Source organism: Oncorhynchus nerka, linkage group LG10 (assembly GCF_034236695.1).
Source record: "Oncorhynchus nerka isolate Pitt River linkage group LG10, Oner_Uvic_2.0, whole genome shotgun sequence".
In the NCBI taxonomy this organism is placed as follows: Eukaryota; Metazoa; Chordata; class Actinopteri; order Salmoniformes; family Salmonidae; genus Oncorhynchus; species Oncorhynchus nerka.
Window position 1 is genome coordinate 70,796,473 of NC_088405.1, and position 13,466 is coordinate 70,809,938.

At 44.5% G+C, this 13,466-nt stretch overlaps 1 protein-coding gene across 3 annotated transcripts in view; it reads right to left on the reverse strand.

Annotated features, from left to right (window-relative positions):
* Positions 1-13,466, reverse strand: part of LOC115135937 (arginine--tRNA ligase, cytoplasmic-like) — a 43,651-nt gene that overhangs the window by 27,265 nt on the left and 2,920 nt on the right. For 2 of the 3 annotated variants that reach the window (XR_010464913.1, XM_029671169.2), the window contains exons 4-5: positions 8,499-8,607; positions 8,031-8,135 (exon numbers count right to left, since the gene is read on the reverse strand). Coding sequence is in view for 2 of the 3 variants with exons in the window: in XM_029671169.2 (XP_029527029.1) it covers positions 8,031-8,135; positions 8,499-8,607 (214 nt within the window). In the remaining variant the exon portion in view is untranslated. The remainder of the gene's footprint in view (positions 1-8,030; positions 8,136-8,498; positions 8,608-13,466) is intronic. The other variant, XM_029671170.2, reaches the window with a different exon arrangement.

The window sequence follows — 13,466 nt, forward strand, 5'->3', positions numbered from 1 at the left end:
AATAGCACCCAGCAACAGTCAAGAGCTATTTGAAAGTTTAATGCTTAAAAACTGCAAATCAAATTGTTTGGAGACCGACTTGGAGATAACCGAGCACTGAAGGTGATCCTTGGTAAAGATTGCCACTCCCCCACCATTGGAAGATCTGTCTTGCCGGAAAATTAATAACCAGAAAGGTTAACATCAGTATTCAAAACACTCTTTCTTAACCACGTCTCAGTAATGACCAACACATCTGGATTGGAGCTGTGAACCCACAATTTCAACTGATCCATTTTAGGTAATACACTTCTAGAGTTAACATGCAGAAAACCCAGGCTTTTACAAGAGCAGAAATCAGTGATGCAGATATCAGCGCACAAGTCAGAATTGGGGCTAGCAACAGTAGGTGGGCCAGAGTGTACATTAGTATTTATTTATTTCACCTTTATTTAACCAGGTAGGCTAATTGAGAACAAGTTCTCGTTTGCAACTGCGACCTGGCCAAGATAAAGCGTAGCAATTGGACACATACAACACAGAGTTACACATGGAATAAACAAAACATAGTCAATAATACAGTAGAACAAAAGAAAACAAAAAGTCTATATACAGTGATTGCAAATGAGGTAAGTTTAGGAAATAAATAGGCCATGGTGGCAAAGTAATTACAATATAGCAAGTAAACACTGGAATGGTAGATCGGCAGAAGATGAACGTGCAGGTAGAGATACTGGGGTGCAAAGGAGCAAAATAAATACCAGTATGGGGATGAGGTAGGTAGATAGATGGGCTGTTTACAGATGGGCTATGTACAGTTGCCGTGATCTGTAAGCTGCTCTGACAGCTGGTGGTTAAAGCTAGTGAGGGAGATGTGAGTCTCCAGCTTCAGAGATTTTTGCAATTCATTCCAGTCATGGGAAGCAGAGAACTGGAAGGAAAGACGACCAAGGGAGGAATTGGCTTTGGGGGTGACCAGTGAGATATACCTGCTGGAGCGGGTGCTACGAGTGGGTGCTGCTATGGTGCTAGATAACCTGTAGCCAGTGGGTTTGGCGACGAGTATGAAGCGAGGGCCAACCAACGAGAGCCTACAGGTCGCAATGGTGGGTAGTGTATGGGGCTTTGGTGACTTTGGTGACAAAACGGATGGCACTGTGAAAGACTGCATCCAGTTTGTTGAGTAGAGTGTTGGAAGCTATTTTATAGATGACATCACCGAAGTCAAGGATCGGTAGGATGGTCAGTTTTACGAGGGTATGTTTGGCAGCATGAGTGAAGGATGCTTTGTTGCGATAAAGGAAGCAGACTCTAGATTTAAATTTGGATTGGAGATGCTTAATGTGAGTCTGGAAGGAGCGTTTACAGCCTAACCAGACACCCAGGTATTTGTAGTTGTCCACGTATTCTAAGTGAGAGCCATCCAGAGTAGTGATGCTGGATGGGCGAGCAGGTGCGGGCAGTGATCGATTGAATAGCATGCATTTAGTTTTACTTGCGTTTAAGAGCAGTTGGAGGCCACGGAAGGAGAATTGTATGGCATTGAAGCTTGTCTGGAGGTTAGTTAACAGTGTCCAAGTAGGGGCCAGAAGTATACAGAATGGTGTCGTCTGCGTAGAGGTGGATCAGAGAATCACCAGTAGCAAGAGCAACATCATTGATGTATACATAAAAGAGAGTCGGCCCGAGAATTGAACCCTGTGGCACACCCATAGAGACTGTCAGAGGTCCGGACAACAGGCCCTCCGATTTGACACACTGAACTCTATCAGAGAAGTAGTTGGTAAACCAGGCGAGGCAATCATTTGAGAAACCATGGCTGTCAAGTCTGCCAATAAGAATGTTGTGATTGACAGAGTCGAAAGCCTTGGCCAGGTCTATGAATATCTTATCGATGGCGGTTATGATGTCGTTTAGAACCTTGAGCGTGGCTGAGGTGCACCCATGACCAGCTCTGAAACCAGATTGCATAGCGGAAAAGGTATGGTGGGATTCGAAATGGTCAGTAAGTACATGCACATTTCCAGAAATCATCAACAGTAATATAATCAAGGCATGGCATAGGACATGGAGAGCTCTGCAGTGGTGATTTATGACATCTGAATGTGCATCAGATGCCAACAAGATCATATTGTACAGCAATTTCATCAGGTAACATGAATACAAAGCCAGCGAGAGGTGGTTAGAATAGGATGGGAGGCCAAGTCAGTGTAACCAATAGAGAGTCAGAGTCCTGAGTCTGGGAACAAACAGTCTGTCCCACGGTTGGGTAAAGAAAGTTGGTAGTCAACAAAGTATGCAGGAGTCATGAGGAAAATAGCAAAATGGACAAGATTTAAAAAATATATATAATGACTTGGGGCTGGCCATTGTAAGTTCAGAGTCACTCGCCCCAACAGTGCGTGTGTGTTGGAGGTGAGCGAAAGCTCGGGAGAGAGGGGTGAGTGTGGTGGAGGTACCTGTACCAGACAGGGGGAGACAGGCCAGGACAGACGGTGAACAGATCGTCAGTTGGAATCCAAGCAGCAGTGCAGCAGGCATTGGGAGTAGGTGTCACACCCACTTGGGATAAGCTTTTATTTCTAGAGGCAGATTTCTTGTATAAAATGCCAGTGAATGGTCTTTGAACAGCAGGAGGGGGCTTCAGAGGACGCTTCAAAGACTCCTGACACTTGTTGGGCCCAAGGGCCTTTTATTTCACACCTTAGTGCTAATTGAATTTGTATCTGGCCTGTCCTTGCAAGCCTGGGAGCCTTACCTCCATTTTATTTTTCTTCATGGCTTTCAAAATAGCATCAGACCAAACACTACTCACTCAGTTCCAGGTTGGAATGGTGTCCTCAGGTCTCTGCTGTTTTTTGGCTAGAGCACCCTCCACATAGCTTGGAAAAATAAATGACGTTGAAAGCAGTAATCTATCCAGTTAATTTTGGTCAAAATTAGGTTGTAGGTTTGGAGTTTTGATTTGGAGCGAAGGCCGTGCTGTGGAGGGTAGTAAATCCTGCATATGTACCTGCCGAAAAATCTAAGTTTATCTAACTTCAAATCTATCCTTTTGTAAAAAAAAAACATTAAAAAAAGGAAGACCCCGGCAGCTACACCGTTCAGTGTGCCACCTTCACCAGCTTTTCTTATGGTGCTTCAGAGATGCTGGGCTCACCCGTGGGCTCTTGCCCACCACAGCAAGGACAGTGGGACGATATCTGCCATGCCCGACGCAAAACATGGGATGAATGCATAGTAGAGCTAATGCTCTTCCCAGATGAAGCACTGAAGGATGATGCCCGCTGCCCCAAACCTCAGTGCAGGGCCACAGATGAGCTACTGTCACGGGCCTACGACACAACGGCCCACATGGCCCGCATTGGGAACTCCCTCTCAGTGCTCTGGAAAGCACAGAACAGGATGCTCCAGTCAGAGCACGCAGACCTGGACCTCTGCAACCTGAATGACGCATCTCTTCAAGCATTTGCATTCCTGACCAGAGAGCTAGGCAGACTGATATCCGCCCTTGTTGTGACTCGTTGCTAGGTCTGGCTCGCCCAAGCCCCAATGTCCGATGACTCCAGAGGGGCGCTGAGCAAGCTTCCAGTTGTCCCCAGACTGCTCTTCAGCCCCGCGGCTGAGCGGGCCATTGAAAGTAGAAAACAGCGCATTAAAACTTTATTGTTATTTAATGTTTCATCGATGAGAACATTTGCAGAATGTGGGCCCAGGTCCATCTCGCTCCATACTCTACCACCGGTGGCCACTGGACTTCCTCTCCTCACAATATTTAGTGGCGAGTGAAATTCCAACCGCATGCTTTAGATTGATACATCCAGTTAAACTAAGTTGACCACGTGTTCAGGATTGTGCGGGACTGTCCCTGGGCTACACCACAGCCCAGAAACCAGGAATCACAGTCATGGCAGATCGAGGCCTGACGCACGTGAACATCCCCACTCTCACTAGGCTCAGCCCTACACACGCCCTTGGTACTACCACCAGCCTAACACAGGTGCTCCCCAGCCCCGGACGGCTATGCAGCCACCACCCCAAACCCCCAGGAGGCCGTGGTCGTGACTAGTGCGCAACGAACCCCACGAACAGGCATGGGGCAGAAACTGACTGTCCTCAGACCAGTCTCCTCAGACCTGACACGTCAGCGCACTGGGTCTTACCGTGAACAAACGAAAAAAGCAACTTAATGCCAAGCCAAAAGGTCACCTTTATTGGCATGGCTCTGAACTTCCGCACTATGAGGACATGTATACCACCTCAGCGCGTGGACAGCATTCTTCTTCTTCTTCTGAAACAATTCCAGTTGAATGCATTGGTGAAGGCACGAACGTTCCAACAACTGATGGGCATGCTCGCGGTGACCTCCGCAGTGACACCATTAGGCCTGCTTTCTTTAAGGCCACTACAAGTGTGGTTAAACGACCTCCGCTTGGACCCCAAGAAGGACAGAAACACCAAAACACAGGTGACAAGGGAATGCTAATCTGCTCTGCGGCCGTGGAGGAAGAGAGCCTACCTAACTACAGGTGTCGCTCTCGGATCAATTCCGGAAAGGCGACTGACGCTCCACTAACAGGCTGGGGAGCAGAGTGGCAACACAGGTCTGTATGGGGGAAGTGGTGCACCAGACGGAGGGAAGTGTTCATCAATGTGCTAGAACATCAGACTGTTTACCTAACCCTGATCCCTTTCTGCCTGTTCTCAAACACATCCTGATACGATCAGACAATTCATTGACACATCAACCATCAAGAGGGAACGAGGTCTGTACTGTCCCTACAGGTGGCCCAACAACTCTTGGAATGGACCCTACCACATCTGGCCTCCCAACGAGCCATTCATCTCCCAGGCAAGGTAAACGAGGTGGCAGATTTGTCGGAAATGGAGACTTCACCCAGAAGTACTGAAGATATGGCAGCGGTTCGGGACAGCACACGTGGAACTGTTCACCTCAGATCAAACATCCCACTGCTCCCTTTACCAGAAAGAACCAGAGTCCAAGAGCCCCCTAGGCATGGACGCCTTAGCTCACACATGGCCAGAGGACCTACCGTATGCTTTCCTTCCAACCCCCTGATCTTACCCTGTGCAATGTTGCTATCTCAGGCTCAGCACAGGCTGCTGCTTGTAGCTCCCAGATGGCCAACGAGTCCCTGGTTTCCAACCCTACTCAGTCTTCTGGAGGGAGAACCATGGCAGCTCACAGGCAGGACCTGCTCTCACAGTTGGGTGGCAGGATATGGCATCCCAGACCAACTACAGCTATGGGTGTGCGGCCTCTGAAGAGCCCGACCCTCTACTGACCAGCTGCAATCCTGCTTTTATCGAGACGTTACAGAACGCCAGAGCCCCATTGACCAGGATGATGTACACTGGAAGCTGTTTACCGAATGGTGCGCTACCAGAGCGGAGGAACCGGTATCCTGCTCTGTACCGGTTATACTGAGCTTCCTTCAGAAACGATTGGACTCAGGTCGCTCTGCCTCTACCTTGAAGGTGTATGCCTCAGCCATAATCGGCTAACCATTCATGCGTCGATGGAAAATCAGCAGGGGCCCACTACCTCATCTGCCAATTCTTACAAGGTGTCCGCCGGCTGCATCCTCCCAGGACAGTCTGTGTGGCATCCTGGGACCTGCCACTAGTATTGGAGGCTTTGACGAAACCTCCTTTCAAGCATACGGAGAAGCCGGACATAAAATGGTCCTCTCTGAAAACGGCTTTCCTCTTAGCTATTTCATCAGAGAAATGAGTGAGTGAGCACCACACGCTATTTATGAGCCTGGTCTGCCTACGGTGGAAGGCAGATGACCTAGGAGTGACCTTAGGGCCCAATCCAGCCTTTTTGCCTGAGGTTCACATCAATCAAGCAATCGAGATGGCGGCCTACTGCTCCCCTCCTTATTGCGGAGGAGGAGTGAGCAAATCTCATGTCCAAATCACGTCGCATCCTGCCACACCATGGGCTCTGCCATTCTTCCAGTGGCACTGGTGCATTAGGTTAGTAGTGCTATTCCTTGTGACTGTTGGTCATCCACACTTTCAAACGTACTGATGTCTGAAAGGTATGAAGTAGAACAGAAGTTACTTTAAGATATTTTCTTAAAACTGCATTGTTGGTTAAGAGCTTGTAAGTAAGCATTTCACAGTAAGGTCCACACCTGCTGTATTCAGCGCATGTAACAAATACAATTTTAACTATGGTTCTATGAACACCTGGAAGACCGTCAGTACTTTCCTGTCACTGAATCTTTTGGGCGAGAAGATTCTCTGAGACAGTGCGTGGTCTGACGTACGGTTTCATATGAACTGCAGGGGCACGTCCTCCCACGCAGTCACGTCACTGGCGTGACTTTGTTGTTATGATTGCTCGACCTGCGCGGAGTGCAAGGGATGTAATCCATACTTTCAACTGTACCTACAGTCTTCCAGGTATTTGAAGAACCATAGTTACATTCCTAACTTCTGTTAAACTATATAGCCTTCCTATATTTTGTTTCAAACCAAGCACATTCTGCCTAGTGGCGCACACTGTTGCCTTTTGGCCGCCTGAGAAAAAAAACAGACATTTCCGCTAACAATCCTAAAATCTCATAAGAAATGAGGTGGTGTTTTTGGTGTAAGAGTAATGTTATACTATGCTATTACATTTGGTTCTAACTTTACTAAAAAAGCAACATTGTGAGAAGTGGCAGAGACGCTCTGGCAGCACTACACTCCTACACAGAATGAGAGAGTAGGCTACGTGCACAACTAATTCCTTGCGAAAAATTTGGTGATGCAGAAACGAGATGGCTGTTTCATAAATCTAGGAATATTTTTCCAAATGAATTTTTTCTGGTTGGTCTCAGGGAATGTAAAACAGCTAGGAATCGATACTTTTAAAATGTGATTGAGTTGAACGAACAAGTAATGAGCATGGACAGCCTTAAGTTTTACAAAATTACCTTATATCCTTCTGTCTAATATGGCTATTAACTTTTGTAGCTCTTCTTCAGAAACTTGCATTTTGTAAGTAATTAGGCCTAACTGTTCTCCCCAAGTTTAACTGGAATTTAATCTGAAAAGATTTGAGAAATGTAACTGGTTGACGATATATTCTATCTCAACAACGACTGGAGAAGTGTTTACCAGACCACATCCTTATAATATATATATATAAATATATATATCAATAAGCGCAACGTGAGAGACAGGTTGGAACGTCTGAAACACGGGACAAATCAACATATTTTTTTTATTTATTAGGGGTGGCCTAGTGGTTAGAGCGTTGGGCTAGTAACCGGAAGGTTGCGAGTTCAAACCCCCGAGCTGACAAGGTACAAATCTGTCGTTCTGCCCCTGAACAGGCAGTTAAGATACTGTTCCTAGGCCATCATTGAAAATAAGAATTTGTTCTTAACTTAATTGTCTGGTTAAATAAAATAAAATTAGTGAGGTTTGAATTTGTTGACAACATTCAGCGGGACATGATTGTTTGGTTGCAGGACAAAGGGCCAAAATGCGGGACAGTCCCGCACAATCCTGAACACGTGGTCAACTTAGTTTAACTGGATGTATCAATCTAAAGCATCTGGTTGGAATTTCACTCGCCACTAAATATTGTGAGGAGAGGAAGTCCAGTGGCCACCGGTGGTAGAGTATGGAGCGAGATGGAACTGGGCCGACATTCTGCAAATGTTCTCATCGAAGAAACATTTAATATCAATAAAGTTTTGTTCCCAAAACAATAATCTGATGCCAACAGTAGACTAAGTTTTGTAGATTTTTGCATTGTTTAGGAGTGCAAGGGCAAATGGAGTTCTTGCACATGGGCACCTCAGAGTAGGCGTTCCCTAACAGAAATATGCAAATACATGCTAAAACACGCCAATAACATGCCGACCACACCGCTCGCTTCACGTGCACAAGATTTGCTAAATAAATTTACACATACATGTTATTCAATCATTGCACCCACACTGCTCGAGCGTCTGCGTGGCCAGGCGCTAAAATTGAAAGTCCGGCCTCTCCCATCTCCTCATTGGTTTTTAGGAGCATATACCCACGTGGATGATTGAAAGATGAACTTAGGTCCACTCTCCGGTCGGTTGTAGTAATGCTCCAAAGTTGGTTGCCAACAGCCATATAAAGTCCAAAGAAGAAAAAGAAGCCTGAAGGAAGGAGCGATGATAAGAAACTAATTTGGTTTACCGTTTAAACTATGGATTAACTGTTGGAGTAGAGGAACTTGTGCATTTCAGGTAAAATAACAACCCAATGTTTATATACCAGGACAAATTAGCTAGCAACAGCAAGCTAGCTAGCTAAATTGCCATAAATGTTTAATGCTTTTAAACCTGTCCCCAAATTAATATAATTGGTTCAGTTTGTTTTGATATTTCCACATGTGTGTCCTGATCGCTTCTGGTGTGGGTAAACAAAATCAACGTGCGCACAATGGCGGACAGCATGTAAGATCTTGCTAGCTCGTGCTTGGCTCTGCCCACCTCCTTGTTTGGTGAATTTTCACAAACCTGGTCCAGCAATTTCAGTCTTCTCAATGAGCTCATTGTCTGGAATGTTCTGCTGAATCTTCTCAGCGATCTCCCTGGGGTTCACTTTCAGGCCCTTTGATTTCATCATCTGAAACACAATAAATCCAAAACAATGACACTCCCATTTCATTCACCCACTAACTGCTCAAATTAAAGTTGAGCTGTTGATATTTAGGCTATTTGCAAAACCAACTCAGAAAGACAGAGTTAGTGGGAAAGAGTTTGCAGGGACAGAGACAACACAAACGCATAACAAAACAGGTAACAAAAGAAGACAGTGGGTCCACACTTGAACCAAAAAAGTTGGTTTAAATTAACACACCCACCTACATTTCAGTTAGTTTATTTGACACCCTGCAGTATATCCTGTTATTTTATGTGTTTGTTTGTTCACCATGCCATCACTGTGCATGTGTTGTGTTCCTGTTGGTTCCACTTTTCTTGGCTGTTATTTACTTAACAAATAAGGAACTCAAAATACAGCTGTAGACAGAAGTCAAAGATCAAACATACAACCGATGTCTCTCTTGAGTTCTGCAAAATAGGAAAAGTCCAAGTTGCTTTTCATATGCTTGCAGTCAACCCCTAGTGATGTAACTGCCTACATCAACACCTATGCGTATACAGTTTTACAAACTTGCAGGAGAGACAATAGTTCCAGTGTTTTAAGGGCTCAGCAGTAATTTTCCACTCCCCAAGTTGCTTTATAGTGGTATGTCTGACTAGCCTCTTATCGCTTTCACTCCCCTGCAGGGTTGTGCGTCTATGAATCTCTTTTAGCCTTGAAGCGCTTTCTCACAGACACCCTGTTTTGAGTGCAATAACTCACACATCTTTCAGAACGTTTCTTTATAAGAGGCAGAGACTAGAAAAGAACTGTGGAACAATATTAAACCTTATAATGAATATATACACTGCTCAAAAAAATAAAGGGAACACTTAAACAACACAATGTAACTCCTAGTCAATCACACTTCTGTGAAATCAAACTGTCCACTTAGGAAGCAACACTGATTGACAATAAATTTCACATGCTGTTGTGCAAATGGAATAGACAATAGGTGGAAATTATAGGCATTTAGCAAGACACCCCCAATAAAGGAGTGGTTCTGCAGGTGGTGACCACAGACCACTTCTCAGTTCCTATGCTTCCTGGCTGATGTTTTGGTCACTTTTGAATGCTGGCGGTGCTTTCCCTCTAGTGGTAGCATGAGACGGAGTCTACAACCCACACAAGTGGCTCAGGTAGTGCAGCTCATCCAGGATGGCACATCAATGTGAACTGTGGCAAGAAGGTTTGCTGTGTCTGTCAGCGTAGTGTCCAGAGCATGGAGGCGCTACCAGGAGAGGCCAGTACATCAGGAGACGTGGAGGAGGCCGTAGGAGGGCAACAACACAGCAGCAGGACCGCTACCTCCGCCTTTGTGCAAGGAGGAGCAGGAGGAGCACTGCCAGAGCCCTGCAAAATGACCTCCAGCAGGCCACAAATGTGCATGTGTCTGCTCAAACGGTCAGAAACAGACTCCATGAGGGTGGTATGAGGGCCCGACGTCCACAGGTGTGGGTTGTGCTTACAGCCCAACACCGTGCAGGACGTTTGGCATTTGCCAGAGAACACCAAGTTCGCCACTGGCGCCCTGTGCACTTCACAGATGAAAGCAGGTTCACACTGAGCACGTTCTGCTGCCTGCAACATCCTCCAGCATGACCGGTTTGGCAGTGGGTCAGTCATGGTGTGGGGTGACATTTCTTTGGGGGGCCACACAGCCCTCCATGTGCTCGCCAGAGGTAGCCTGACTGCCATTAGGTACCGAGATGAGATCCTCAGACCCCTTGTGAGACCATATGCTGGTGCGGTTGGCCCTGGGTTCCTCCTAATGCAAGACCTCATGTGGCTGGAGTGTGTCAGCAGTTCCTGCAAGAGGAAGGCATTGATGCTATGGACTGGCCCGCCCGTTCCCCAGACCTGAATCCAATTGAGCACATCTGGGACATCATGTCTCGCTCCATCCACCAACGCCACGTTGCACCACAGACTGTCCAGGAGTTGGCGGATGCTCTAGTCCAGGTCTGGGAGGAGATCCCTCAGGAGACCATCCGCCACCTCATCAGGAGCATGCCCAGGCGTTGTACGGTCATACAGGCCACACACACTACTGAGCCTAATTTTGACTTGTTTTAAGGACATTACCAAAGTTGGATCAGCCTGTAGTCTGGTTTTCCACTTTAATTTGAGTGTGACTCCAAATCCAGACCTCCATGGGTTGATAAATTTGATTTCCATTGATAATTTGTGTGATTTTGTTGTCAGCACATTCAACTACGTAAAGAAAAAGTATTTAATAAGAATATCTCATTCATTCAGATCTAGGATGTGTTATTTTAGTGTTCCCTTTATTTTTTTGAACAGTGTGTGTGTATATATATATATATATATATATGTAGTCCATGACCCTATAAATGTAGTGGGGGAGGGGTATTATTGCCCTTCCCCTTCTATTAATACAACATAAGCATAATCAATTATTATAATCCATCAAACATTTGGTGCAGCACCTATCATGACCCCATAATTCTCCAGGCTGAATCAGGACAAGTTCCCAAACTGCCTGACCATGTCCCCAAATTAACCATAAATATTCCAAATAAACGCTATTTAAATCTATAAAGAAAGTTTGTCACAGAAAATAGATGATTTGCCGTATGGGCCAGATGAGATGGTCATTACCACTAAGTAAATTAATAGGGACATTTTAGGTGACACAGAATTTTATATCCCATCAAAGGTGTAACAACATTTTATATGCATTATTAGAATGATCCACTCTCACATATGGGTTATTTGTACTGAGCACCGAGACAAGCAGTGAAAAAAAAAATCCTTAACAAAAAAGGTTAATTAATGCGAGGGGTTTTCGAACAAGAGGTTATCGTGCCCCGTAGATTCAGTTAACCGGTTTAGCGGAGTATACCACCTGGCAGCAATAGTAATTGACCTACATGACAGCTACTTGACAAGACCATTAGGCTTTTTTGAGGGGGAGGGGGTGACCTTAAAAAGTGACTCGTTTCAGGAAATTTGGCGTATGTCGCACGTCACTACTTCGCAGGGGCAGCACTTGAACATCTTTTTTTATTTTTTTTATCAAAATGCATATTTTTGGGCAGAAATGCTTTCTGCAACATGTGAACTTTCATGTGCCTTAATAACAAACTTGTATTACATCCATAAATAGAAATTAAATTGTTAAATTAAGAGCCTAGTTGGTTTAGCCATGTAAAAATACAAGGAACCTTCCAAATAACGATGATTAGTTTAGATTGGTCTGCCACGTAGCTTGCTTCTGTCTATAAAGTGGGCTGTTCAGTATGTTTTGACAGCCCTTTCTACAGTGCAGTTTTTGAAAGATATAACATTAGCCATCGATAACTACAAAAGTTGCTACTTTTCTCAACAACAATGCCCTGAACTTAGCAGGCGCTATCGACAGATCAGTAAGAACAAGTGATGGGCTACTTTCTGCACACGCCACAGTCAGTGTGAACCGGAGTGACTTGACACAACGATGTACACTACCATTCAAAACTTTGGGGTCACTTAGAAATGTCCTTTTTCTTGTCCATTAAAATAATATTAAATTGATCCGAAATAGAGTGTAGACATTGTTAAATGTTGTAAATTACTGACTATTGTAGCTGGAAATGGCATATTCTTTAATGGAATGTCTACATGGGCGTACACAGGCCTATTATCAGCAACCGTCACTACTGTGTTCCAATGGCACGTTGTGTTAGCGAATCCAGGTTTATCCTTTTAAAAGACTAAATGATCATTAGAAAACCCTTTTGCAATTATGTTAGCACAGCTGAAAACTCTTGTGCTGATTAAAGGGGCGGCAGGTAGCCTCGTGGTTAGAGTGAAAGTTTGCAAGATCGAATCCGCGAGCTGACAAGGTAAAAATCTGTCTTTCTGCCCCTGAACAAGGCAGTTACCCCACTGTTCCTAGGACATAATTGAAAATAAGAATTTGTTCTTAAACTGACCTGCCTAGTTAAAATAAAAGTTAAAACATTTTTTTGTTGTAAAAATAAGCAATAAAACTGGCCTTCTTTAGACTAGTTGAGTATCTGGCGCATCAGCATTTGTGGGTTCGATTACAGGCTCAAAATGGCCAGAAACAAATAACTTTCTTCTGAAACTCGTCAGTATACTCTTGTTCTGAGAAATTAAGGCTATTCCATGTGAGTCTGTAATCGAACCCACAAATTTCACCTAAAATGACATACCCAAATCTAACTGCCCTGAAGCAAGGATATGCATATTATTGGTACCATTTGAAAGGAAACACTTTAAAGTTTGTGGAAATGTGAAAGGAATGTAAGAGAATATAACAATAGATCTGGTAAAAGATAATACAAAAAAAACATGTTATTTTGTATTTTTTTGTACCATCATCTTTGAAATGCAAGAGACCGGCCATAATGTATTATTCCAGCCCAGCCGCAATTGAGATTTTGGCCACTAGGTGGCAGCAGTGTGTGCAACATTTTAGACTGATCCAATGAACCATGGCATTTCTGTTCAACATTTTATATGAAGACTGCCCAAATGCGCCTAATTTGTTTTATTAATAATATTCTATGTTCAAAACTGTGCGCTCAAACAATAGCATGGTATTCTTTCACTGTAATAGCTACTATATATTGGACAGTGCAGTTATATTAACAAGAATTTAAGCTTTCTGCCAATATTAGATGTCTATGTCCTGGGAAATGTTCTTGTTACTTACAACCTCTTGCTAATCACATTGGCCTACGTTAGCGCAACCATCCTGTGGATGGGACACCGATCCCGAAGAAGTTAATGGACAAAATAAATGTGCTTTTCTTTCAAAAACATGGACATTTCTAAGTGACCCCAAACATTTGAACAGTGTAGCTACAAAA